The sequence below is a fragment of the Emys orbicularis genome, chromosome 6 (genome assembly GCF_028017835.1).
Source record: "Emys orbicularis isolate rEmyOrb1 chromosome 6, rEmyOrb1.hap1, whole genome shotgun sequence".
Taxonomy (NCBI): Eukaryota; Metazoa; Chordata; order Testudines; family Emydidae; genus Emys; species Emys orbicularis.
In genome coordinates this window covers 52,471,243-52,495,551 of record NC_088688.1, presented here as the reverse complement: position 1 = coordinate 52,495,551, position 24,309 = coordinate 52,471,243, and the positions used below count along the sequence as shown (strand labels likewise).

The 24,309-nt window shown below is 45.2% G+C and overlaps 1 protein-coding gene across 1 annotated transcript in view; it reads right to left on the bottom strand.

Moving 5' to 3' along the window:
* XRCC4 (X-ray repair cross complementing 4) overlaps positions 1–24,309 on the bottom strand; it is a 307,054-nt gene that overhangs the window by 128,885 nt on the left and 153,860 nt on the right. The window contains exon 4 of the mRNA XM_065406751.1: positions 4,695–4,861. Within this exon, the coding sequence (XP_065262823.1) occupies positions 4,695–4,861 (167 nt within the window). The remainder of the gene's footprint in view (positions 1–4,694; positions 4,862–24,309) is intronic.

Sequence of the window (24,309 nt, the reverse complement as noted above, 5' to 3'; positions counted from 1 at the left end):
ACAAAATAAATAGTGTATAAATAAATATATAGTGTCCAGTAAATAAGGAATGGGGCCACAATATGAATAAAAAAGTCCTGTGCATTGAATGAAGCAGAGGTCTTGTGAAAAACGTGATCATCTAACAGGCAACTTTAATGCTGGTATTTCCTAGTTTTTTAGTTCTTGATTTTGAGACCTTAATTGTTTTTAACATAGATTTGTGTGTGTAATATATAAATAAATACACATACTGGTAATGATCTTACTGTTCATTGCAGACTTCAGAACATAGACATGGTAGGTAAATTAATAAAGCAAATGATGTTTAAATACCACAAACTTATGGACAATATCAGAACAATGTCAGAGATGGTCCAGGTGTACTTAATCCTGCTTTGGGGGGGAGGGGGAGGGGGGCGCTGGACTAGATGGACTCTTGAGATCCCTTCCGGACCTACATTTCTATGATTCTATCTTCCACTGGACTGATATATAAGAGTTGAGATGAAGAGACTGATTCTGGAAGACATGCCATTTTTCACAGTTAGAGCATTCAAAAGTATTGTTCAAAAATTTGTGGGTTTTTATTCAATAGCTATTATAAAAACAAAAGTGTCAACACTGTAATAGTATTATATTTTTTCAATGTGTATTTAAAACAAATATTGGTTATTTCATCATTTTTATATGAAATGTCTATAAAATGAAAAAGACAAAAGAAAGGAATCTTATGAAGTATTAACGTAGTCTTCTGTGATATGCTTTTGGGATATGTTTCATAGCTGATAAATAATTCATCTAATTTAAATGCAAATGATGCTGAAAATCATTACCATATAGATCGGTTCAATAATTCTTAAAAGAAACATCATATGTACTAATCAACTACAAGGAGACTTTCCATCTATAAATGGGAATTTTAACTGTTTAATGGAATAATATATACAAAAATGTTAAAGCACAGTACAAAGAGTCACAAGCCCTAGCAGTGACATCTTTATCCAGTTCATGGGGTGATGGGAGATTGCCTAAACCCACTACCTGATTAAATAAAGATTCGTCATAAAAGCAAGATGGTTTAAAATACCAAGCCAAATTAATCCTTGGTGTAATATCATTGACTTCAACAGGGTTGAAATTAACCATTGTCTCCATTTACATATATGAACCTCATATGCAAGTGGAAAATATGACAAAGAGTATTAAATCCTTCAATGAAGAAAAAGAAGACTCCGTCCCCGCAATGGGAATAGTAACCAAATAAAGGTTAACAAAAACGAATGTTGTTTGGTACCATAGCAGTTGAGATCATCTGAGTTATTCAATTTACTAGTAGCAGTCTCCTGATTTAACCAAAGGGGGGTTGCATGCAATGCAATTTCAGTGAAGGACCCTTGACTCTGGAAATCACTTTTCCCCTTAATATGACAAGAGCCAAAGGCCCCAATCCTGCAAAAAGTTCTACTTGTGCAGACACTTACATCTGTGTAAAATCCTACTGAAGTCATTTGGATGCTGCCACTTGGCCTTGAGGAACTATACTAGATAATTCCACTTCAGGATCAGGACCCAACTCTTAACCTTCAGAGCATGCTAAAAGACCTACATGTTCTCCCAGAGCCAGGGAGAATGTACATAGGATAAAAGTATCAGAGGGGTAGCCGTGTTAGTCTGTATCCATAAAAACAATGAGGAGTCCGGTGGCACCTTATGCCCAAATAAATCTGTTAGTCTTTAAGGTGCCACCGGACTCCTCATTGTTTTCATAGGATAAAAGGTATTCTGGATTATTTATTTATTGTGACATGCAAGGACATTGTGGGTAAGGTAAGTTTGTACTATGTTATTGGTTAATTTTGTATGCATTTTTTAGGCTTTAATGCTCATAGATAAGTGACTATCCTTTTGCCCTGTCACTTTTTTTTTTTTTTTTTAGAAATCCAAACAAATAAAAAATTGATACATTCTTCTGGTATAGATATAAACTATTAAGTTATTGTGTTTAGGAATTTTTTTATTTTATTAATGTAACGATTACAAATTACACCATCCATGTTAATACATGAAAATATACATCTTGGAAAGCAGTTGTGCTTTGCTGTTTAGGAACATGGGTCACAAATTATACAGTATGTTGCGGAATGGGGTTTTCTGGCTCTCTCTCTGCATAAGATCTACAAAGACGTTTTTCATTCTAGTATGCATCACCTGTATTATGTAAGAACTAAGCAAAGTTGGCTAGGATTACATTTCAGTATTTCACCAGCTACAAACGCAACCTTTCATTGCAATTTGTCACACACTGGTGCCTATATGTCATTTGTTTTGCAGAAGTCACATCTCCACAGGCCCCTGTACATAAGCTACTCATCTCAAACAAAGCTTTTAAATGTAATAAAAAAAGTGAAATCACAAGTGAATAAAGTTAATGGCCATAGACATTTTTATTAGTCTTATGTGCACATGCTTTTCAAGTTCCATAATCGCAGCCATCTTGGAGTTAATAGAAGCATGATACTTTTAATATGTCAAGTTGGGATGATAGTAGTCAAAACACAACCACAACCTACTGAAAACAACTGGCGTTAGTAATGGTTGCCATTTGTAGACAAGTAATACTGGTGACCTAAATCAAGAATTAACTGTCCATTTCTCAACCTCTTCCATTACTGAAGAGAGAGACAGAGATAACACGAACTAAAGAACTTGTGGCAATTATACATGTGAGATTTTTGTACCCAAAGCCTGGCTGAAAATGTAGTCTTATATGTATAAAGCTGTCTGTGCCTTAGAATGGTTCTGTCATTTACATAATCTCCTTCTTACATTTTAGCTGCATCCTAGTCCCTTTTTGTTCTATAACAGTGGTGTTGAATGCTGACAAACTAATGTTGATGAGTCATTTTCAAGTGATTTATTCACATACTAAAACACCCAACACTAATTTTATGGTTCAGATTTTCTGTCACTACATTTGACCATAATATAAATTGACAGTTTACTTGACTACAACTCATCTATATTAATTTTACTTGGTTAGTATAAAAACACACACTACATACAAAACAGAGGAAATTTTGCTATTAAAGATTATTAGTATTGCTCTATATTTACCAACGTAATAATCTGTATAAAACAAAAACATTGGCTATTCTATTTTGATATTTTAACTCACTTTCCCTGTGTGTGTGTGTGTGTGTGTGTGTGTGTGTGTGTGTGTGTGTGTGTGTGTACTCATGCACAAAGGATATTCAAGATAATCCTTATTAAATTTTCTATGTACATTAAAACACAAGGAAACTGAACAAATTCATATTTAAAAAACAAATGTTAACTAGATTCCAAAGTTATTATGTAGCTAAAAGCAGTTAGGTGGCAAGAACTCAGTTCAGTCCAGCTCCTAATTAATGGCAATGGTTTCCAAAGCGTTCTTCTCTATATTTGGATATTGCCAATTAATGACTCGGGGTGGGGGTATTTTTTTTTAAATTTAGTGCAACAGTTCTAACTTGTAAATTATAATTTCTCAATTGCTTTCAGCATATTCAACTGTAAACTAGATAGGTTTGTTGATTAATTTTAACATAAGAAGCCTTGCAATGACACCATCTAAAACAGGAAAACTGCTTTACAGTTGAATCCTGCACTTAGCTGTTGGCAAGTAGAAGGCAGTTGACTAGATGGGAATCGAGGGCACCCAGCTCCTCACTGGAGATGCTCAGCACATTTTGTATGCTATATAATTGTGACTAGGTATTTAATTAGTTTAAAGTTGAGATGTAATAATTAAGATGTAATAATTACTGTTTTGGAGGGAAACCCCTCCTGTGAGTTTGTTGTGGAATTATCAGTTACAAGTGCCACAGCACTACACAAATCAAAATGGCATTTAATGCAGTGCAACACATTAATTATAAAAAGTTATTGTTTACTACACTGTTAAACTATTAAGTAGTCAAACACTACTAGTGAGGCTGTATATTTGTCATGACAAAACTTTCAGGACAAACTCTGTGACCATTTTTGATTCCTCTTTAAAAAAAAAAAAAAAAAAGATATGGTCTTTGTCACTCTACCCAGCACATCACTGACTTAATTTCTTCCATGAATATTTCTAAATTTGGCACTCTATTGAAAAATAAAAATATCTTGCTTAAAATAATGTGATCTTGTGCAATTTTTTTTTTAATTTGTGTCTTCCTCCCTGCTGCCCCGCAAAACATTCACGACCCTTCTAATACTTTGACAATATAGCTGGCTTTAATTACTGTCAAATTACATCCTCTCCCCCTGTTGCCCCAGAAATAATCTAGTTTAAAATGTAAATCACAACTGAAACAGAAATCAAGACAGGCAAAATCAAGACAGTCATCATTAAGGGACCTATGCAGAAGAAAATGCACACTGCATTCTGCAGGAGGGGGAAAGGGAGAGTGAAGATATTTCTGGCTACATAAAGCTACAATCAGCATTATATGTTAGCAGCTGAGGTGTCGCCTGCCACCTTGAAATAAGAAAAAGCCTCTACAGCTGTGTAGCCTATAAGCCGTTAGGGCCCAAAACACTATCAATAAAAAAGAAATAGGTACATTTCATTTTGCAAATATCTTAAATATATAGTGTCCATCAGTATAACCTACACTTTGTTGCATAGGTAGACTGCAGACACATAGTTTATAAAGAATATCTTATTGATGCATTTTTCAACCTACAGTCCTTGCACGTCATTCCAATCACTTAGAAGCCTTTCATTTTCCTTTTGCAGGTGCTCCTTTTTGGCATGTAGTTCTGCTATGCAGTCTAGGCAGTGGCAAATCAGCTCTTTAATGACTTCAGTTGGATTTGAGACTTTTTGTAGCTTCAGTGATCCAAGTCTAAACTGGGACAAAAGGAAAAACTGAGTTACTTTGCTGGAACTAAAAAGGTCAAAAAAACCCCCAGCTTCAATCAACTCCAGACGTGCTCTTAATAGGCATCAGCATATTGTATAATTAAAATCCTTGAATACTTTCCTGTTGAAAATTACAACATAATGGCAACAAAAATAAGCCTCTTGAGTAAGTATATAGCAAGTGGCATAAAGCACCATTTGCTTATCTAACGTATCTACATTTTTATACCGTCTTAGGTGCATATAGGGTATCCATCACCACAGTATCTACACACTGATAAACCAGTATCAAGAGAGACGAGTATATGCTACACTAAAAATCTGCTCCCTAAGGAAGAGAAGAAATTAACTGCAGGAAGATGCAACAAGATGTCTTAGGCCTGGTCTACACTAGGAGGTTATGTCGAATTTAGCAGCGTTAACGCGAATTAACCCTGCACCCGTCCACACAACGAAGCTATTTATTTCGACATAGAGGTCTCTTTAAATCGATTTCTGTACTCCTCCCCGACGAGGGGAGTAGCGCTAAATTCGACATGGCCATGTTCAATTAGGGTAGGTGTGGATGGAATTCGACGCTAATAGCCCTGGGAGGTATCCCACAGTGCACCACTCTGTTGACGCTCTGGACAGCAGTCCGAGCTCGGATGCTCTGACCAGCCACACAGGAAAAGCCCCGGGAAAATTTGAATTCCTTTTCCTGTCTGGCCAGTTTGAATCTCATTTCCTGTTTGGACATCGTGGTGAGCTCAGCTGCACTGGCAACGATGCAGAGCTCTCCAGCAGAGGTGACCATGCAATCGCAGAATAGAAAGAGGGCCCCAGCATGGACTGATCAGGAAGTCTTGGATCTGATCGCTGTGTGGGGCGATGAGTCCGTGCTTTCGGAGCTGCGATCGAAAAGACGGAATGCGAAGATCTACGAGAAGATCTTAAAAGCCATGATGGAGAGAGGATACAGCCGGGATGCAATGCAGTGCCGCGTGAAAATCAAGGAGCTTAGACAAGCGTACCAGAAGACCAAAGAGTCAAACGGACGCTCCAGATCCCAGCCCCAGACATGCCGTTTCTACGAGGCACTGCATTCCATTCTAGGTGCGGCCGCCACCACTACCCCACTACTGTCCATGGACTCTGACGATGGGGTATTGTCAACAGCCGCTTCCTCGGAGATGTTCGCGGACGGGGAAGATGAGGAAGGAGATGAGGAGGACGAGGCAGTCGACAGCGCTTTCAACGCTGATTTCCCCGACAGCCAGGATCTCTTCATCACCCTCACGGAGATCCCCTACCAACCCTCCCAAGGCGGTAACCCGGACCATGAATCAGGGGAAGGATCAGTAGGTAAGTGTTTTAAACATATATTTTGAACAGAATAGGAATGGTATCTTAACAATGGGTTTTTCATGATTAGTTTGCCCTAGGCGCTTTAGTTTTTAGTCCTTGCCAGTGCAGCTACTGGAAAATTCTGTCAATATGTCCGGGGATAGAGCAGAAATCCTCCTGGGACGTCTCCACGAAAGTCTCCTGGAGGTATTGTGAAAGCCTTTGCATCAGGTTCCTGGGGAGAGCGGCCTTATTGCGTCCTCCATGATAGGAAACTTTTCCGCGCCAGGCTAGCAGCAAGTACTCCGGGATCATTGCCTCGCAAAGCATGGCGGCATACGGCCCTGGTGCTTGCTGGCATTCACGCAGCATGCAGTCTTTCTCTGTCTCCGAAATCCTCATCACAGTGATATCACTCATGGTGACCTGCTTTGAATTAGGGGAATGTTAGTATTAGGACTGATTGCCTGTTCCTTTACATAACTGTAACTGGCCGTTTACAGCCACGCGGTGGAGGCGTGACAGGGGAAGCATGCAGGGATCTTTCCCAGGGACAGCCGCGAGGGGGGTGGGACAGGGGAAGAGTTCATGCTGGCCGGATTGCCGGCAGCAGGAACTGGCCAACGCTAGGAGCATTGCTTGGAACGTGAAAGGAGGGCACTGCTATAAACTAAGCTTTAAGCAGCCAAAAGTCTACGGCTTACCATGTCCGCCTGCTAGCCGAATTCCGTTGTCTGGCCCTGCTTGTGTGATCTGTACAGCAAGACCCTAGGCACTCAATGGGAAGGCCAAAAATTCGACCTTGTACTGAGTGCGCATGTGATAGGTGCTGTGCATGGTCTTCTTCACAGAGAAAGACTATATTCATTGTTCGCAAAACTGTATCTTTCTGAGGAATTCACTCCCTTTTTCCCATCCCACAGCTGCGAGTGTCTCCCGAGCTACCCCGGCATCCCCCTCCCAGAGGCTGGCGCAGATCAGGCGACGAAAGAGAAGGACACGGGACGAGTAGTTCTCAGAACTTATGGGCTGCTCCCGAGCCGAGGCGGCACAGCAGACCCAGTGGAGGGAGAACATGTCGCAATACCAGCGATCACACAGTGAATGGGAGGACAGGTGGCGGCAGGAAGACCAGCAGGCGATTCAAACGCTGCTTGGACTAATGAGGGAGCAAACGGACACGCTCCGGCGCCTTGTAGATGTTCTGCAGGACCGGAGGCAGGAGGACAGAGCCCCACTGCAGTCTATCTCTAATCACCCTCCCCCACCACAAAGTCCCATCCCCCCCCTCACCCAAAGTCCCAAGAAGGAGGGGCGGCAGGGGCCGTGAAAACTGTCACTCCACCCCTGCAGACTGCTCAAGTACCAGACGGCTCTCATTCCCAAAGATTTGATAAGTCCTTTCCTTCACTCCAAAAGCACCTCACCCAAGCCCCCGTCCCAGTTTCATCCCCTAACTGTGTAGTTGTTAATAAAAAATACGTTTCTGTTAATTACTGTTTCCGTCATGTTCTTTTAGAGGACAGTGTGTTTGAAGGGGGGGAAAGGGGTTGGTAATTGGAGAGGACAGTCACCTTTACCAGGGTACAGACACGGGGGCAGGTTCAGCAGAAGGTCACACACACATTGCAGTCACTAGGCACCCTGGTCAGTCTGGGAGGTGGTTTTCCTGTTCTGTGTGGGGGGGCTATGTGAGTTTGTGGCGGGGGAGGGCGGTTACAGATCTTATGCAGTGGTCCTTAGCCTGGATCACAGAGCCACGCAGCAGGGGATCTGTAACCGCCCTCCCCCGCCACAAACTCACATAGCCCCCACACACAGAGTCCCGAAAAGGAGGGGTGGCAGGCTCCATTGAAAAAACCAGTCCACCACTGCGGACCGCTCTAGGAGCAGGAGCCTGTCATTCCTCGAGTTTAGAAGAGTCCTTTCCATCACTACACCCGCTCCCCACCACAGTCTGCGTCCCAGTTTCAACACTTTACCACGAAATCCTTAATAAAGAAAACGGTGTTAATGAACAAAGTTTCATTTATTTTATTGTTAAAGGTGTGTTGGAAGGGGGGGAAGGGGTTGGTAACTGGAGAGGATAGTCAACATTAACTGGGTAAAGAAACGGGGGCAGGTTCAGCTTCTGTTTAAACAAACTTAATAGTCACAGGTTACCCTGCTCACTCTGGAACCTAGCTTTCAAAGCTTCCCGGATGCACAGTGCGTCCCGCTGTGCTCTTCTAATCGCCCGGCTGTCTGGCTAGGTGTAATCAGCAGCCAGGCGATTTGCCTCAACCTCCCACCCCACCATAAACGTCTCCCCCTTGCTCTCACAGAGATTGTGGAGCACACAGCAAGCTGCAATAACAATGGGGATATTGGTTTCGCTGAGATCAGAGCGAGTCAGTAAGCTTCTCCATCTCCCCTTCAGACGTCCAAAAGCACACTCCACCACCATTCTGCACTTGCTCAGCCGGTAGTTGAAGAGTTCTTTTTCAGTGTCCAGGGCGCCTGTATAGGGCTTCATGAGCCAGGGCATTAGCGGGTAGGCTGGGTCCCAGAGGATGACTATAGGCATCTCCACATCCCCAACAGTTATTTTGTGGTCCGGGAAGTAAATACCTTCCTGCAGCCGTCTAAACAGACCAGAGTTCCTGAAAACGCGAGCATCATGAACCTTGCCCGGCCATCCGACGTTGATGTTGGTAAAATGTCCCCTATGGTCCACCAGTGCTTGCAGCACCATTTCGGTTAATGTACTGGCTGGCCTGGTGGGCCGGTCCCAGGATAGGGATGTGAGTTCCATCTATAGCCCCACCGCAGTTTGGGAATCCCATCGCAGCAAAGCCATCTATGATCACCTGCACGTTTCCCAGGGTCACTACCTTTGAGAGCAGTAGCTCAATGATTGCGTTGGCTACTTGCATCACAGCAACTCCCAAGGTAGATTTGCCCACTCCAAAGTGATTCGCAACTGACTGGTAGCTGTCTGGCGTTGCAAGCTTCCAGAGGGCTATGGCTACTCGCTTCTGGACAGTCAGGGCTGCTCGCATCCGGGTGTCCTTGCGCTTCAGGGCAGGGGACAGCAACTCACAAAGTTCCAGGAAAGTTCCCTTACGCATCCAAAAGTTTCGCAGCCACTGTGATTCATCCCAGACCTTCAGCACTATGCGGTCCCACCAGTCCGTGCTTGTTTCCCGGGCCCAGAATCGCCGTTCCACAGCATCAACATGACCCATTGCCACCACGATGTCCACGGCGCAGGGTCCCGTGCTTTGTGAGAGGTCTGTGCCCCTCTCAGACTTAATGTCCTCACCGCGCTGCCGTAGCCTCCTCGTACGATTTCTCAGCATCTGCCTCTGAAAAAGGTGGATGATAAGGTGCGAGGTATTGACAACGGCCATAACTGCAGCGATGATCGCAGCGGGCTCCATGCTCGCAGTGCTGTGGCGTCCGCGCTGTCAATCACCAGAAAAGTGCGCGAACTGATTGCCCGCCGGCGCTTTCACGGAGGGAGGGCGGGAGTGAGAGTTGAATGACGACAGTTACCCAAAACCACCCTCAACACATTTTTGGCCCCAGCAGGCATTGGGGGCTCGACCCAGAATTCCAATGGGCAGCAGGGACTGCGGGAACTGTGGGATAGCTGCCCACAGTGCACCGCTTCCAATGTCGATGCTTGCCCCGTTAGTGTGGACTCACAAAGTCGAATTACTGTCTCATAGACTCATAGACTTTAAGGTCAGAAGGGACCAATATGGTCATCTAGTCTGACCTCCCGCATGATGCAGGCCACAAAAGCTGACCCACCCACAACAGAATCTTCCAGCCTGCGACCCCTGCCCTATGCTGCGGAGGAAGGCGAAAAACCTCCAGGGCCTCTGCCAATCTACCCTGGAGGAAAATTCCTTCCCGACCCCAAATATGGCGATCAGCAGAACCCCGAGCATACAGGCAAGATTCTACAGCCGGACCCTCATTTTACCTGCGATGGCACGTTAATGCCTAATTGACTAAAATCACGTTATCCCTTCAAACCATTCCCTCCATAAACTTATCAAGCCTAATCTTGAAGCCAGAAAGGTCTTTCGCCCCCACCGTTTCCCTCGGAAGGCTGTTCCAAAATTTCACCCCTCTGACGGTTAGAAACCTTCTTCTAATTTCAAGCCTAAACTTCCCCACGGCCAGTTTATATCCATTCGTTCTCGTGTCCACATTACTACTGAGCTGAAATAATTCCTCTCCCTCCTTGGTATTAATCCCTTTGATATATTTAAAGAGAGCAATCATATCCCCCCTCAGCCTTCTTTTGGTTAGGCTAAACAAACCGAGCTCCTCGAGTCTCCTTTCATAGGAAAGGTTTTCCATTCCTCGGATCATCCTAGTGGCCCTTCTCTGTACCCGTTCCAGTTTGAGTTCATCCTTTTTAAACATAGGAGACCAGAACTGCACACAGTACTCCAAATGAGGTCTCACCAGCGCCTTGTATAACGGAAGCAGCACCTCCCTGTCCCTACTAGAAATACCTCGCCTAACGCATCCCAAAATCGCATTAGCTTTTTTCACAGCCACGTCACATTGCCGACTCATAGTCATCCTGCGATCAACCAGGACTCCGAGGTCCTTCTCCTCCTCCGTCACTTCCAACCTATGCGTCCCTAACTTATAACTAAAATTCTTATTAGTCATCCCTAAATGCATCACCTTACACTTCTCACTATTAAATCTCATCCTATTATTGTTACTCCAATTTACAAGGTCATCCAAGTCTCCCTGCAGAATATCCCGATCCTTCTCCGAATTGGCAATACCTCCCAACTTTGTGTCATCCGCAAACTTTATCAGCCCACTCCTACATTCGGTTCCGAGGTCAGTAACGAATAGATTGAATAAAATCGGACCCAAAACCGAACCTTGAGGAACCCCACTGGTGACCTCCGTCCAACCCGACAGTTCACCTTTCAGTACTACCCGCTGCAGTCTCCCCTTTAACCAGTTCTTTATCCACCTCTGGAATTTCATATCGATCCCCATCTTTTCTAATTTAACCAATAATTCCTCGTGCGGCACAGTATCAAACGCTTTACTAAAATCGAGGTAAATTAGATCCACCGCATTTCCTTTATCTAGAAGGTCTGTTACTTTCTCAAAGAAGGAGATCAAGTTGGTTTGGCACGATCTGCCTTTCGTAAACCCATGTTGTAATTTGTCCCAATTGCCATTCACCTCAAGGTCCTTAACTACTTTTTCCTTCAAAATTTTTTCCAAGACCTTGCATACTACAGAAGTTAAACTAACAGGCCTGTAGTTACCCGGGTCACTTTTTCCCCCCTTCTTAAAAATAGGAACCACATTAGCTATTTTCCAGTCCATTGGTACCACCCCCGAGTTTACAGATTTATTAAAAATTATCGCCAAGGGGCTTGCAATTTCTCGCGTCAGCTCCTTCAATATTCTAGGATGGAGATCATCCGGTCCGCCCGATTTAGTCCCATTTAGCTGGTCAAGTTTGGCTTCCACCTCTGATACTGTAATTGCAATCGCCCCTTGTCATAACTATAAAGGGAAGGGTGACAGCCATACTGTGTACAGTACTAAAGTCCCTCCTGGTCAGAGACTCTAAAATCCTTTTACCTGTAAAGGGTTAAGAAGCTCGGGTAACCTGGCTGACACCTGACCCAGAGGACCAATAAGGGGACAAGATACTTTCAAATCTTGGGGGGGGAAAGGCTTTTGTGTGTGTCCTTTGTTTAAGGGGTTGTTCACTCTTGGGACTGAGCGGGACCAGAGCTAAGCTGGTAGATAAGCTTAGCAGTTTTCATGCAGGCCCCTACATTTGTACCCTAAAGTTCAAAGTAGGGATACAGCCTTGACATGGTGGCACAGCGGTGGGATCGTTTTAAACCCAAAAGCCAGTAAAAAATTTTTTTCCTTCTAGCTGCTTGGAGAGCAGAGCTGAAGGTAGATGCATATCTTATCTCTCCTTGCCTGAAGGCAGAGGTGTTAAGTTTTTTTTAACAAGGTCCTTTGTTAAGAGAACGGTTCAATAAGTGAGCAAACTTTGATCTGGTAAAGGTAATTTACAATCTGAATTGTGTTTTTTTTTCTTTTTACATCCTCGGGAATAGCTTGTTAGAAAGTCTCTGTTAACTCAGCAGCACTCAGCAGGAGCCTGAGCTAAATACATCCCAGTTTCAGCCAACTGCAGAGGGGTGTGGCCCAGCACAGGAAAGCAGGAAAATGACTACCAGTGAAGCAGCTAGCAAACTAGAACTGGCCAGACTAGAAGCAGAAGAAAATGAGAAAAAACATCAGAGACTACTTCAAATTAAAAAACTCGAGAAAGAAGCCAAAGAGGAGGCCCACAAGAGAGAGATGGAGCTGGAAAAAGCCAAACATGACAGAGAAGAGAAAGCCAAACAGGAGGCCCATGAAAGAGAAGAGAAAGCCAAACAGGAGGCCCATAAAAGAGAGATGGAACTGGAAGCAGCAAGGACTAGGCAGGGTGCATCAGACCATCCTAACAACTCCTCTCCAGGTACCACTTCCCATCCCAGGAAATTCCCCACCTACAAGGCAGGCGATGATACTGAGGCCTTCTTAGAAAATTTTGAAAGGGCTTGCCTTGGATACGACATCCCTCCAACCCAGTACATGGTAGAGCTGAGGCCGCAGCTCAGTGGACCCTTAGCAGAGGTGGCGGCTGAAATGCCTAAGGAACACATGAACAGTTATGAACTTTTTAAAAACAAGGCCAGAATCAGAATGGGGCTAACACCTGAGCATGCCCGTCGGCGGTTCAGAGCCCTAAGGTGGAAACCTGATGTGTCATTTACCCGACATGCCTACCACATTGGGAAAAATTGGGATGCCTGGATATCAGGAGCAAATGTTAAATCTACGGAAGAGTTGCCCTTCCTATTGCAAATGGAGCAGTTTTTAGAGGGTGTTCCTGAGGAAATAGAAAGGTACATCCTAGATGGGAAGCCCAAAACTGTAACCGAGGCGGGGGAGATTGGAGCCAAATGGGTGGAGGTGACAGAAAAGAAAAAAGCTAGTAGCAGTTGGAGCGAATATCAGAAGGGGCAAACCGAAACAAAACCTTATCACCGGGGACAACCCAAGGCCCCACCCACATCCCAAGGGAAACCCCAGACGCCTTCTCACCCCACCACACCAGTCTCCATCAACCAACATCGCCACGGTGATACCTTAGCAGGGCGATGTTTTAAATGTAATGAACTGGGGCATATAAAGGCTCACTGCCCCAAGAACCCCAACCGATTACAGTTCATTACACCCCAATCACACCAAAGAACCCCAGACCCAGATGCCTCTCTCATACCCTCGGAGCGAAGGGAAACCTTGAGAGTGGGCGGAAAGAAGGTTATCGCTTGGAGGGACACTGGGGCACAAGTGTCAACTATCCACCAATCCCTAGTGGACCCCAAACTCATCAACCCTGAGGCTACAGTGACAATTCAACCCTTCGTGTCACAGTCTGTAACCTTGCCTACAGCCCAGTTGCATGTACAGTACAAGGGCTGGTCAGGAATGTGGACTTTTGCAGTTTATGACAATTATCCCATTCCCATGCTGCTGGGGGAAGACTTGGCCAACCATGTGAAGCTAGCCAAGAGGGTGGGAATAGTCACCCGCAGCCAGGCTAAGCAAGCTTTCACCCCCATCCCTGTTCCTGAGCCGTCCACCAGGACCCCGTCTGTGTTACCGGAGACCCAAACACAGGTGGTGGAACCGGATCCCCTGCCAACGACTGCAACAGCCGTAGTGGATCCAATCCCAGAGACCCAGCCAAAGCCAGTCCCAGAACCGGAACTGGCAACGCAACCAGCACCAGAACCACTGCCAGCACTGAGTCCAGCGCTTGCAACCCCGTCTACAACTCCAATGCCAGAGGGCACCAGCGAGCCTAAACTGGCGGAAGCAGCAGATAACCCTACCCAAGAGGCTCAGCCAGAGCCTGAAATACCACATAGTGCACCAGCGGACAGCGGTTCACAGTCAATGGAAAAAGCCCCAGCACCTGCATCGCTTCCAGAGGGACCAAGCCCCAGTCCACAGTCCAAGGAGGAACTGATGTCTCCAGCATCAAGGGAACAGTTCCAGGCCGAGCAGGAAGCAGATGACAGCCTTCAGAAAGCTTGGGCGGCGGCACGGAGCACCCCACCGCCTCTCAGCTCTTCTAACCGATCCCGGTTTGTTGTAGAAAAAGGACTTTTATACAAGGAGACTCTTTCTGGTGGGCACCAAGAAGACTGGCATCCTCAAAGACAGCTGGTAGTTCCCACTAAGTATCGGGTAAAACTCTTGAGCTTAGCCCATGATCATCCCAGTGGCCATTCTGGGGTGAACAGAACCAAAGACCGGTTGGGGAAGTCCTTCCACTGGGAGGAAATGGGCAAGGACGTTGCTAATTATGTCCGGTCTTGTGAGGTGTGCCAACGAGTGGGAAAGCCCCAAGACCAGGTTAAAGCCCCTCTCCAGCCACTACCCATAATTGAGGTCCCATTTCAGCGAGTAGCTGTGGATATTCTGGGTCCTTTCCCAAAGAAGACACCCAGAGGAAAGCAGTACGAACTGACTTTCATGGATTTTGCTACCCGATGGCCGGAAGCTGTACCCTTAAGCAACACCAAGACTAAAAGTGTGTGCCAGGCATTAGCAGACATTTTTGCCAGGGTAGGGTGGCCCTCCGACATACTTACAGATTCGGGAACTAATTTCCTGGCAGGGAACATGAAAAACCTGTGGAAAGCTCATGGGGTGAATCACTTGGTTGCCACCCCTCATCACCATCAAACCAATGGTCTGGTGGAGAGGTTTAATGGAACTTTGGGGGCCATGATACGTAAATTTGTAAATGAACACTCCAATGATTGGGACCTAGTGTTGCAGCAGTTGCTTTTTGCCTACAGGGCTGTACCACATCCCAGTTTAGGGTTTTCACCATTTGAACTTGTGTATGGCCGCGAGGTTAAGGGGCCATTACAGTTGGTGAAGCAGCAATGGGAGGGGTTTACGCCTTCTCCAGGAACTAACATTCTAGACTTTGTAAGCAACCTACAAAACACCCTCCGACACTCTTTAGCCCTTGCTAAAGAAAACCTAAAGGATGCTCAGGAAGAGCAAAAGGCCTGGTATGATAAACATTCCAGAGAACGGTCCTTCAAAGTAGGAGACCAAGTCATGGTCTTAAAGGCGCTCCAGGCCCATAAAATGGAAGCGTCGTGGGAAGGACCATTCACGGTCCAGGAGCGCCTAGGAGCTGTTAACTATCTCATAGCCTCCCCCACCTCCAACATAAAGCCTAAGGTATACCATGTTAATTCTCTTAAGCCCTTTTATTCTAGAGAATTAAACGTTTGCCAGTTTACAGCCCAGGAAACTGATGACGCGGAGTGGCCTGCAGGTGTCTACTATGAAGGAAAAAGGAATGGTGGCATGGAAGAGGTGAACCTCTCCACGACCCTGGGACGTCTGCAGCGACAGCAGATAAAGGAGCTGTGCACAAGCTTTGCACCGATTTTCTCAGCCACTCCAGGGCGGACCGAACGGGCATACCACTCCATTGACACAGGTAATGCTCACCCAATTAGAACCCCACCCTACCGGGAGTCACCTCATGCCCAAGCGGCTATACAAAGGGAGATCCAGGACATGCTACAGATGGGTATAATCCGCCCCTCTACCAGTGCATGGGCATCTCCAGTGGTTCTAGTTCCCAAACCAGATGGGGAAATACGCTTTTGCGTGGACTACCGTAAGCTAAATGCTGTAACTCGTCCTGACAACTATCCAATGCCACGCACAGATGAGCTATTGGAAAAATTGGGACATGCCCAATTCATCTCTACTTTAGACTTAACCAAAGGGTACTGGCAAGTACCACTAGATGAACCCGCTAAGGAAAGGTCAGCCTTCGTCACCCAGGCAGGGGTGTATGAATTCAATGTACTCCCTTTCGGGTTGCGAAATGCACCCGCCACCTTCCAAAGACTTGTAGATGGTCTCCTAGCAGGATTGGGAGAATCTGCAGTTGCCTACCTTGATGATGTGGCCATTTTTTCTGATTCATGGACAGAACACCTGGAGCACCTGAAAAAAGTCTTCGAGCGCATCCGGCAGGCAGGACTAACTGTTAAGGCTAAAAAGTGTCAAATAGGCCAAAACAGAGTGACGTACCTGGGGCACCAGGTGGGTCAAGGAACTATAAATCCCCTACAGGCCAAAGTGGATGCTATCCAAAAGTGGCCGGTTCCAAAGTCAAAGAAACAGGTCCAATCCTTCTTAGGCTTGGCCGGATATTATAGGCGATTTGTACCACACTACAGCCAAATCGCCGCCCCGCTGACAGACCTAACCAAAAAGAAACAGCCAAATGCAGTTCAGTGGACTGATAAGTGTCAAAAGGCCTTTAACCAGCTTAAGGCAACACTCATGTCTGACCCTGTGCTAAGGGCCCCAGACTTTGACAAACCGTTCCTAGTAACCACAGATGCTTCCGAGCGAGGCGTGGGAGCAGTTTTAATGCAGGAAGGACCAGATCAAGAATTCCATCCTGTCGTGTTTCTCAGCAAAAAACTGTCTGAGAGGGAAAGCCACTGGTCAATCAGCGAAAAGGAATGCTACGCCATTGTGTACGCGCTGGAAAAGCTACGCCCATATGTTTGGGGACGGCGCTTCCAACTACAAACAGACCATGCTGCGCCACAGTGGCTTCATACCGCCAAGGGGAATAACAAAAAACTTCTTCGGTGGAGTTTAGCTCTCCAAGATTTTGATTTTGAAATACAACACATTTCGGGAGCTTCTAACAAAGTGGCTGATGCACTCTCCCGGGAAAGTTTCCCAGAGTTCACTGGTTAACAATTGTTCTTGTAATGAAACATATTGTTAGTTTTTATATAATCAGTAGTATGTCTAAAGGTACATGTGTCTTGTTAACTCTGTTTTCTCCTAGAACTCCAGGAAGAAATCACAGCCAGTGTGGAACCGAACGTCCAACACTATCTGTGATTTGGGGGGCGTGTCATAACTATAAAGGGAAGGGTGACAGCCATACTGTGTACAGTACTAAAGTCCCTCCTGGTCAGAGACTCTAAAATCCTTTTACCTGTAAAGGGTTAAGAAGCTCGGGTAACCTGGCTGACACCTGACCCAGAGGACCAATAAGGGGACAAGATACTTTCAAATCTTGGGGGGGGAAAGGCTTTTGTGTGTGTCCTTTGTTTAAGGGGTTGTTCACTCTTGGGACTGAGCGGGACCAGAGCTAAGCTGGTAGATAAGCTTAGCAGTTTTCATGCAGGCCCCTACATTTGTACCCTAAAGTTCAAAGTAGGGATACAGCCTTGACACCCCTCCTTTATTCCCCTCTGTCCCGCTCCCTCTATTCCTAAGCCCTTCATTAGCCTTATTAAACACCGACGCAAAATATTCATTTAGATATTGTGCCATGCCTAGATTATCCTTAATCTCCACTCCATCTACATGCTTCAGCGGTCCCACTTCCTCTTTCTTTGTTTTCTTCCTATTTATATGGCTATAAAACCTCTTACTATTGGATTTAATTCCCCTCGCGAGGTCCAACTCTACACGGCTTTTGGCCTTTCTCACCGCATCCCTACATGCTCTGACCTCAATAAGGTAGGTTTCCTTGCCGATCTCTCCCCTCTTCCATTCTTTGTACGCTTTCTGTTTTTTCTTAATCACCCCTTTGAGACGCCCGCTCATCCAGCTAGGTCTAATTCTCCTGCCCACTAACCGTTTCCCCTTTCTCGGGATACAGGCCTCGGACAGCTCGTGCAACTTCAGCTTGAAATAATCCCAGGCCTCATCTGCCTTTAGCTCTCTAAGTATGTTAGCCCAATCCACTTCCCTAAGTAGCTGCCTTAATTTATTAAAGTTGGCCTTTTTGAAATCGTAAACCTTAGTCACAGTTTTATTTCTGTTAATCCTTCCATTTAGTTTAAACCGAATTAGCTCATGGTCACTCGAGCCAAGGTTGTCCCCTACTACCATTTCCTCAACGAGGTCCTCACTACTCACCAGCACCAAATCTAAAATGGCATCCCCCCTCGTCGGTTCAGCTACTACTTGATGAAGGAATTCATCTGCTAGCACGTCTAGGAACATCTGAGCCCTATTATTGTTACTAGCATTTGTTCCCCAATCTATGTCCGGGAAGTTAAAGTCCCCCATGATTACACAGCTCTTATTAGTTTTTACTTCCTTAAAAACATTAAATGGTTCTCTGTCCGCATCCAGGCTAGATCCCGGCGGTCTATAGCACACCCCAAGCAGTATCTCAGGGGAGGCTCTAGTAGTTCTTTTACCCAGTGTAATCATTGCCCAGACAGACTCTGTCTTATCCATTCCATCACTTATTATTTCTTTACAGTTTAGCTCATTATTGACATACAGTGCCACACCCCCACCTTTACCTTTTTTCCGGTCATTCCTAAACAGCACATACCCTTCCATACCTGTAACTCCAGTCACGACTACAGTTCCACCACGTTTCGGTTATTCCTAGGATATCAGGTTTCATTTCTTGGACCAGGAGCTCCAATTCCTCCATTTTGTTACCTAGGCTTCTCGCATTGGTGTATAAACATCTTACCGTATGCTGTCTATCCTTTCTCCCATTAGTCCTTAGTGTGGATACACACGTTCGACTTTGTAATATCGGTTCCACAAATTCGCTTTAAGTAAAATCGAACTACTCTCGTAGTGTAGATATACCCTTAGGTACTGAGCAAAACGCAGTTTTAATGTAGTGCAGAGCTATAGGGAAAGAATTCTGTAAGGCATTTATAACATTATTCTTATTATGCTACCTGATGAAGTATCTAGAAAGCTATTTGCCACCTATTGCAGTAGCCAGAACGGCCATACGACAACAGAAATATGAATAAGTCAAATGACCATTATGAAAATTAATAATAAAGACTTTGGGTTTAATATAGCACCACAGTTTTCTTTGGTGCTTTACAGATCTATAAGAAGGGAAGAACCCCATTCCAGGAGCTTTCCCTCTAGGGACCCTCTCCAATAAACCCTTAATAATGCAAGTAGTCCTTTAATCATGCAGACAGTCCCAATTACTTCAAATGGGATGACTCATATAAGTAAAGATTTACAGGATAGGGCATTTTGGCAGCGGTGGAGTTTCTTTGCTGTTGAAGATGCTATGGAAAACATAGAAATGGTTTTGTAGAATGGAATGGCTGATAATGTAGAACAATTCTTACTAATGTCAATGTTCCAATATAGAACATGATGGGAAAATACAAGATTCTTTGCTGCACAAATTATTAGGTTTTTTTTAATGTTAAAGTAAACTATTTTATTTTATAGTTGGGCTCATTGTCCTGTGGAGAATCCTTACCTCTATAGGATGCAAACAACGGTAATTCTGGTATGGCTAGCAGTTGCAACTGTGGTGAAATGACCTGAAGCTCCCTCCCTCCTCACTATATGAGGTTTGGCTGGACAAAATTTAATTCAGAACTGACAAGTCCTTCTGAGCTTTTTCTAGAAACTCATGAAAAAGTTTTACCTAGAAGTTGGGTCTGCATCTGGAGCCCACAGCCACATATTTCTCCATGCAAGGGTGTTGCACCGGAGAGATCTAGCAGAGAATCTAATGATGTCTCAAGAAGTATCATAGATGAAGGCTTATACTTTTGTAAGAGAGTTCTTAAAAGAAATCAGTTTTTTCTTATCAGTGCTACCTCAGTCTTATGGGACCTCTTCTGAGAATACAAGAGGGGGCAGTGATGGATAGGGCTATACAGGCTAAAACAACACATGCCATTGCAGCACATAAAAGTATGGAAGAAGATTTAAAAACCCTTCCTTAGGTGAATTTTCAATCTTTTGTTCCACATAACCCTCTGGGGACCCTGCTCTAGCCACTGAGGTCAAGATCTTTTTAGTATGTGACCGTTTCTTGGAAGAAAAATAAATATGGGGACACAACTTGATGGAATTTTATACAGACCGTATGTAGCCTTGCTGATAGACCTTTTCTTTCAGTTTGGGCCATGCAGCATTCACAATCTATAACAGAGATTCTTGTATGGGAAAGATGAAACGGCACCTCCTACATCTCATCTTGGGTGGGGGCCACGGGGTTGGCAGTAGGGAATATGGGCTGTTTCCGCTATGTTGAGGGAGGAATGGATCAGTTCTGCCAAAACCTCCACAGCCTCACTTAGGAAATGGCAACCTGAGTCATCTTACTCCCAGGGTCCGAAGCAGGAAGAAGGTTTGCTGTAGTAACTCTCTGGGGAAGAAGATGGATTGCTTCTCTTGGAAGGTATTTGTATCTCTGGAAGCCTAGAGAGGAGGATGGAAAGTGTGCCATTGACACTCTCATAGATTCACAGATTCCAAGGCCAGAAGGGACCATTGTGATCTAGTCTGACCTCTTGCATAACACAGGCCATAGAACTTCCCCAAAATAATTCCTACAAGGTTTTGCAGGAAAAACATTCAACCTTGATTTACAAATTGTCAGTAAGGAAGAATCCACCATGATCCTGGGTAAGTTATTCTAGTGGTTAATTACCCTCATTGTTAAAAATCAGAGGGGTAGCCGTGTTAGTATGGATTTATAAAAGCAGCAAAGAGTCCTGTGGCACCTTATAGACTTACAGACGTATTGGAGCATGAGCTTTCGTGGGTGAATACCCACTTCGTCGGATGCATGTAGTGGAAATTTCCAGAGGCAGGTATAAATATGCAAGCAAGAGTGAGTCAGGCTAGAGATAACGAGGTTAGTTCAATCAGGGAGGATGAGGCCCTCTTCTAGCAGTTGAGGTGTGAACACCAAGGGAGGAGAAACTGCTTTTGTAGTTGGCTAGCCATTCACAGTCTTTGTTTAATCCTGAGCTGATGGTGTCAAATTTGCAGATGAACTGAAGCTCAGCAGTTTCTCTTTGAAGTCTGGTCCTGACGTTTTTTTAGACAATATATGTGACAATATATGGAGATATACCTATCTCATAGAACTGGAAGGGACCTTGAAAGGTCATTGAGTCCAGCCCCCTGCCTTCACTAGCAGGACCAAATACTGATTTTTGCCCCAGATCCCTAAGTGGCCCCCTCAAGGATTGAACTCACAAACCTGGGTTTAGCAGGCCAATGCTCAAACCACTGAGCTATCCCTCCCCCCCCCCCCCCCCCGTTTGCTACAGGATGGCTACCTTTAAACCTGCTATTGTGTGTCCAGGGAGATTGAAGTGTTCTCCTACAGGTTTTTGTATATTGCCATTCCTATTATCTGATTTGTGTCCATTTATCATTTTATGCAGAGACAGTCCAGTTTGGCCGATGTACATAGCAGAAGGGCATTGCTGGCATATGATGGCGTATATTACATTGGTGGACGTGCAGGTGAATGAACTGGTGATGGTGTGGCTGATCTGGTTAGGTCCTGTGATGGTGTCGCTGGTGTAGATATGTGGGCAGAGTTGGCATTGAGGTTTGTTGCATGGACTGGTTCCTGAGTTAGAGTTGTTATGGTGCGGTGCGTGGTTGCTGGTGAGAATATGCTTCAGGTTGGCGGGTTGTCTGTGGGCAAGGACTGGCCTGCCACCCAAGGCCTGTGAAAGTGAGGGATCGTTGTCCAGGATGGGTTGTAGAACACTGATGATGCGTTGGAGAGGTTTTAGCTGGGGACTGTATGTGATGGCCAGTGGAGTTCTGTTGGTTTCTTTCTTGGGCTTGTCTTGCAGTAGGAGGCTTCTGGGTACACATCTGGCTCTGTTGATCTGTTTCCTTATTTCCTCGTGCGGGTATCGTAGTTTTGAGAATGCTTGGTGAAGATTTTGTAGGTGTTGGTCTCTGTCTGAGGGGTTGGAGCAGATACGGTTGTATCTCAGTGCTTGGCTGTAGACAATGGATCGTGTGGTGTGTCCGGGGTGGAAGCTGGAGGCATGAAGGTAGGCATAGCGGTCGGTGGGTTTTCGGTATAGGGTGGTGTTAACGTGACCGTCACTTATTTGCACCGTGGTGTCTAAGAAGTGGACCTCCCGTGTAGATTGGTCCAGGCTGAGGTTAATGGTGGGGTGGAAGCTGTTGAAATCGTGGTGGAATTTTTCCAGAGTCTCTTTCCCATGGGTCCAGATGATGAAGATGTCATCAATGTAGCATAGGTAGAGAAGGGGCGTTAGTGGACGAGAGCTGAGGAAGCGTTGTTCCAGGTCATCCATAAAAATGTTGGCATATTGTGGGGCCATGCGGGTGCCCATAGCGGTGCCACTGGTCTGGAGATATATATTGTCATCAAATTTGAAATAGTTGTGTGTGAGGATAAAGTCACAGAGCTCAGCAACCAGTTGTGCTGTGGCATCATCAGGGACACTGTTCCTGACAGCTTGTATTCCATCTGTGTGTGGGATGTTTGTGTAGAGAGCCTCTACATCCATGGTGGCTAGGATGGTGTTTTCTGGAAGGTCACCAATGCATTGTAGTTTTCTCAGGAAATCAGTGGTGTCACGGAGATTGCTGGGAGTGCTAGTGGCATAGGGTCTGACCAGAGAGTCCACATATCCAGACAGTCCTTCAGTGAGAGTGCCAATGCCTGAGATGATGGGGCATCCAGGATTTCTGGGTTTGTGGATCTTGGGTAGTAGATAGAATAACCCCGGTCGGGGCTCTAAGGGATGTTGATTTGTTCCTGTGTTAGTGTAGGGAGTGTCCTGAGTAGATGGTGCAGTTTCTTAGTGTATTCCTCAGTGGGATCTGAGGGAAATGGCCTGTAGAATTTGGTATTGGAGAGTTGTCTGGCAGCCTCCTTTTGGTAGTCAGACCTGTTCATGATGACAACAGCATCTCCTTTATCAGCCTCTTTGATGATAATGTCAGGGTGGTTTCTGAGGCTGTGGATGGCATTGCGTTCTGCACGACTTAGGTTATGAGGCAAGCGATGTTGTTTTTCCACAATTTCTGCCTGTGCACGTCGGTGGAAGCATTCTATGTATAGGTCCAGACTGTCATTTCGACCCTCAGGAGGAGTCCATGTGGAGTTGTTCTTCTTGTGCTGTTGGTGGGAGGGTATCTGTGTATCAATGTGCTGTTCAGTGTTATCTTGAAAGTATTCTTTGAGTCGGAGACGGCGAAAGTAGGCTTCCAGATCGCCACAGAACTGTATCATGTTTGTGGGGGTGGCAGGGCAGAAAGAGAGTCCCCGAGATAGGACAGACTCTTCTGCCGGGCTGAGTGTGTAGTTGGATAGATTGACGATATTGCTGGGTGGGTTAGGGGTACCACTGTTGTGGCCCCATGTGGCAGGTAGGATTTTATACACCTTACAGTCCTTTTTCCTTTTAGAGAGGATAAGTGTGTAATGTAGATCTCCTGGCTTATTTTAGTGAAGTCCGTTTGTATGGAAGTTTGGTTATTTATGAGAGTCTCCAGGTTGGAGAGCTCTTTTTTGATGTTTTCCTGTTTGCTGTATAGGATGCTGATCAGATGGTTCCTCAGTTTCTTTGATAGAGTATGGCATAATCTCTCACTGTGGTCTGTGTAGTATGTAGATAGCAATGGATTTTTCACCTTCAGTCTATTTGGTATGACAAAAACCTGTAGGAGAACACTTCAATCTCCCTGGACACACAATAGCAGGTTTAAAGGTAGCCATCCTGCAGCAAAAAAACTTCAGGACCAGACTTCAAAGAGAAACTGCTGAGCTTCAGTTCATCCGCAAATTTGACACCATCAGCTCAGGATTAAACAAAGACTGTGAATGGCTAGCCAACTACAAAAGCAGTTTCTCCTCCCTTGGTGTTCACACCTCAACTGCTAGAAGAGGGCCTCATCCTCCCTGATTGAACTAACCTCGTTATCTCTAGCCTGACTCACTCTTGCTTGCATATTTATACCTGCCTCTGGAAATTTCCACTACATGCATCCGACGAAGTGGGCATTCACCCACGAAAGTTCATGCTCCAATACGTCTGTTAGTCTATAAGGTGCCACAGGACTCTTTGCTATTGTTAAAAATATATGCCTTATTTTCAGTCTGAATTTGTCATAGAATCATAGCATCATAGAATATCGGGGTGGGAAGGGACCTCAGGAGGTCATCTAGTCCA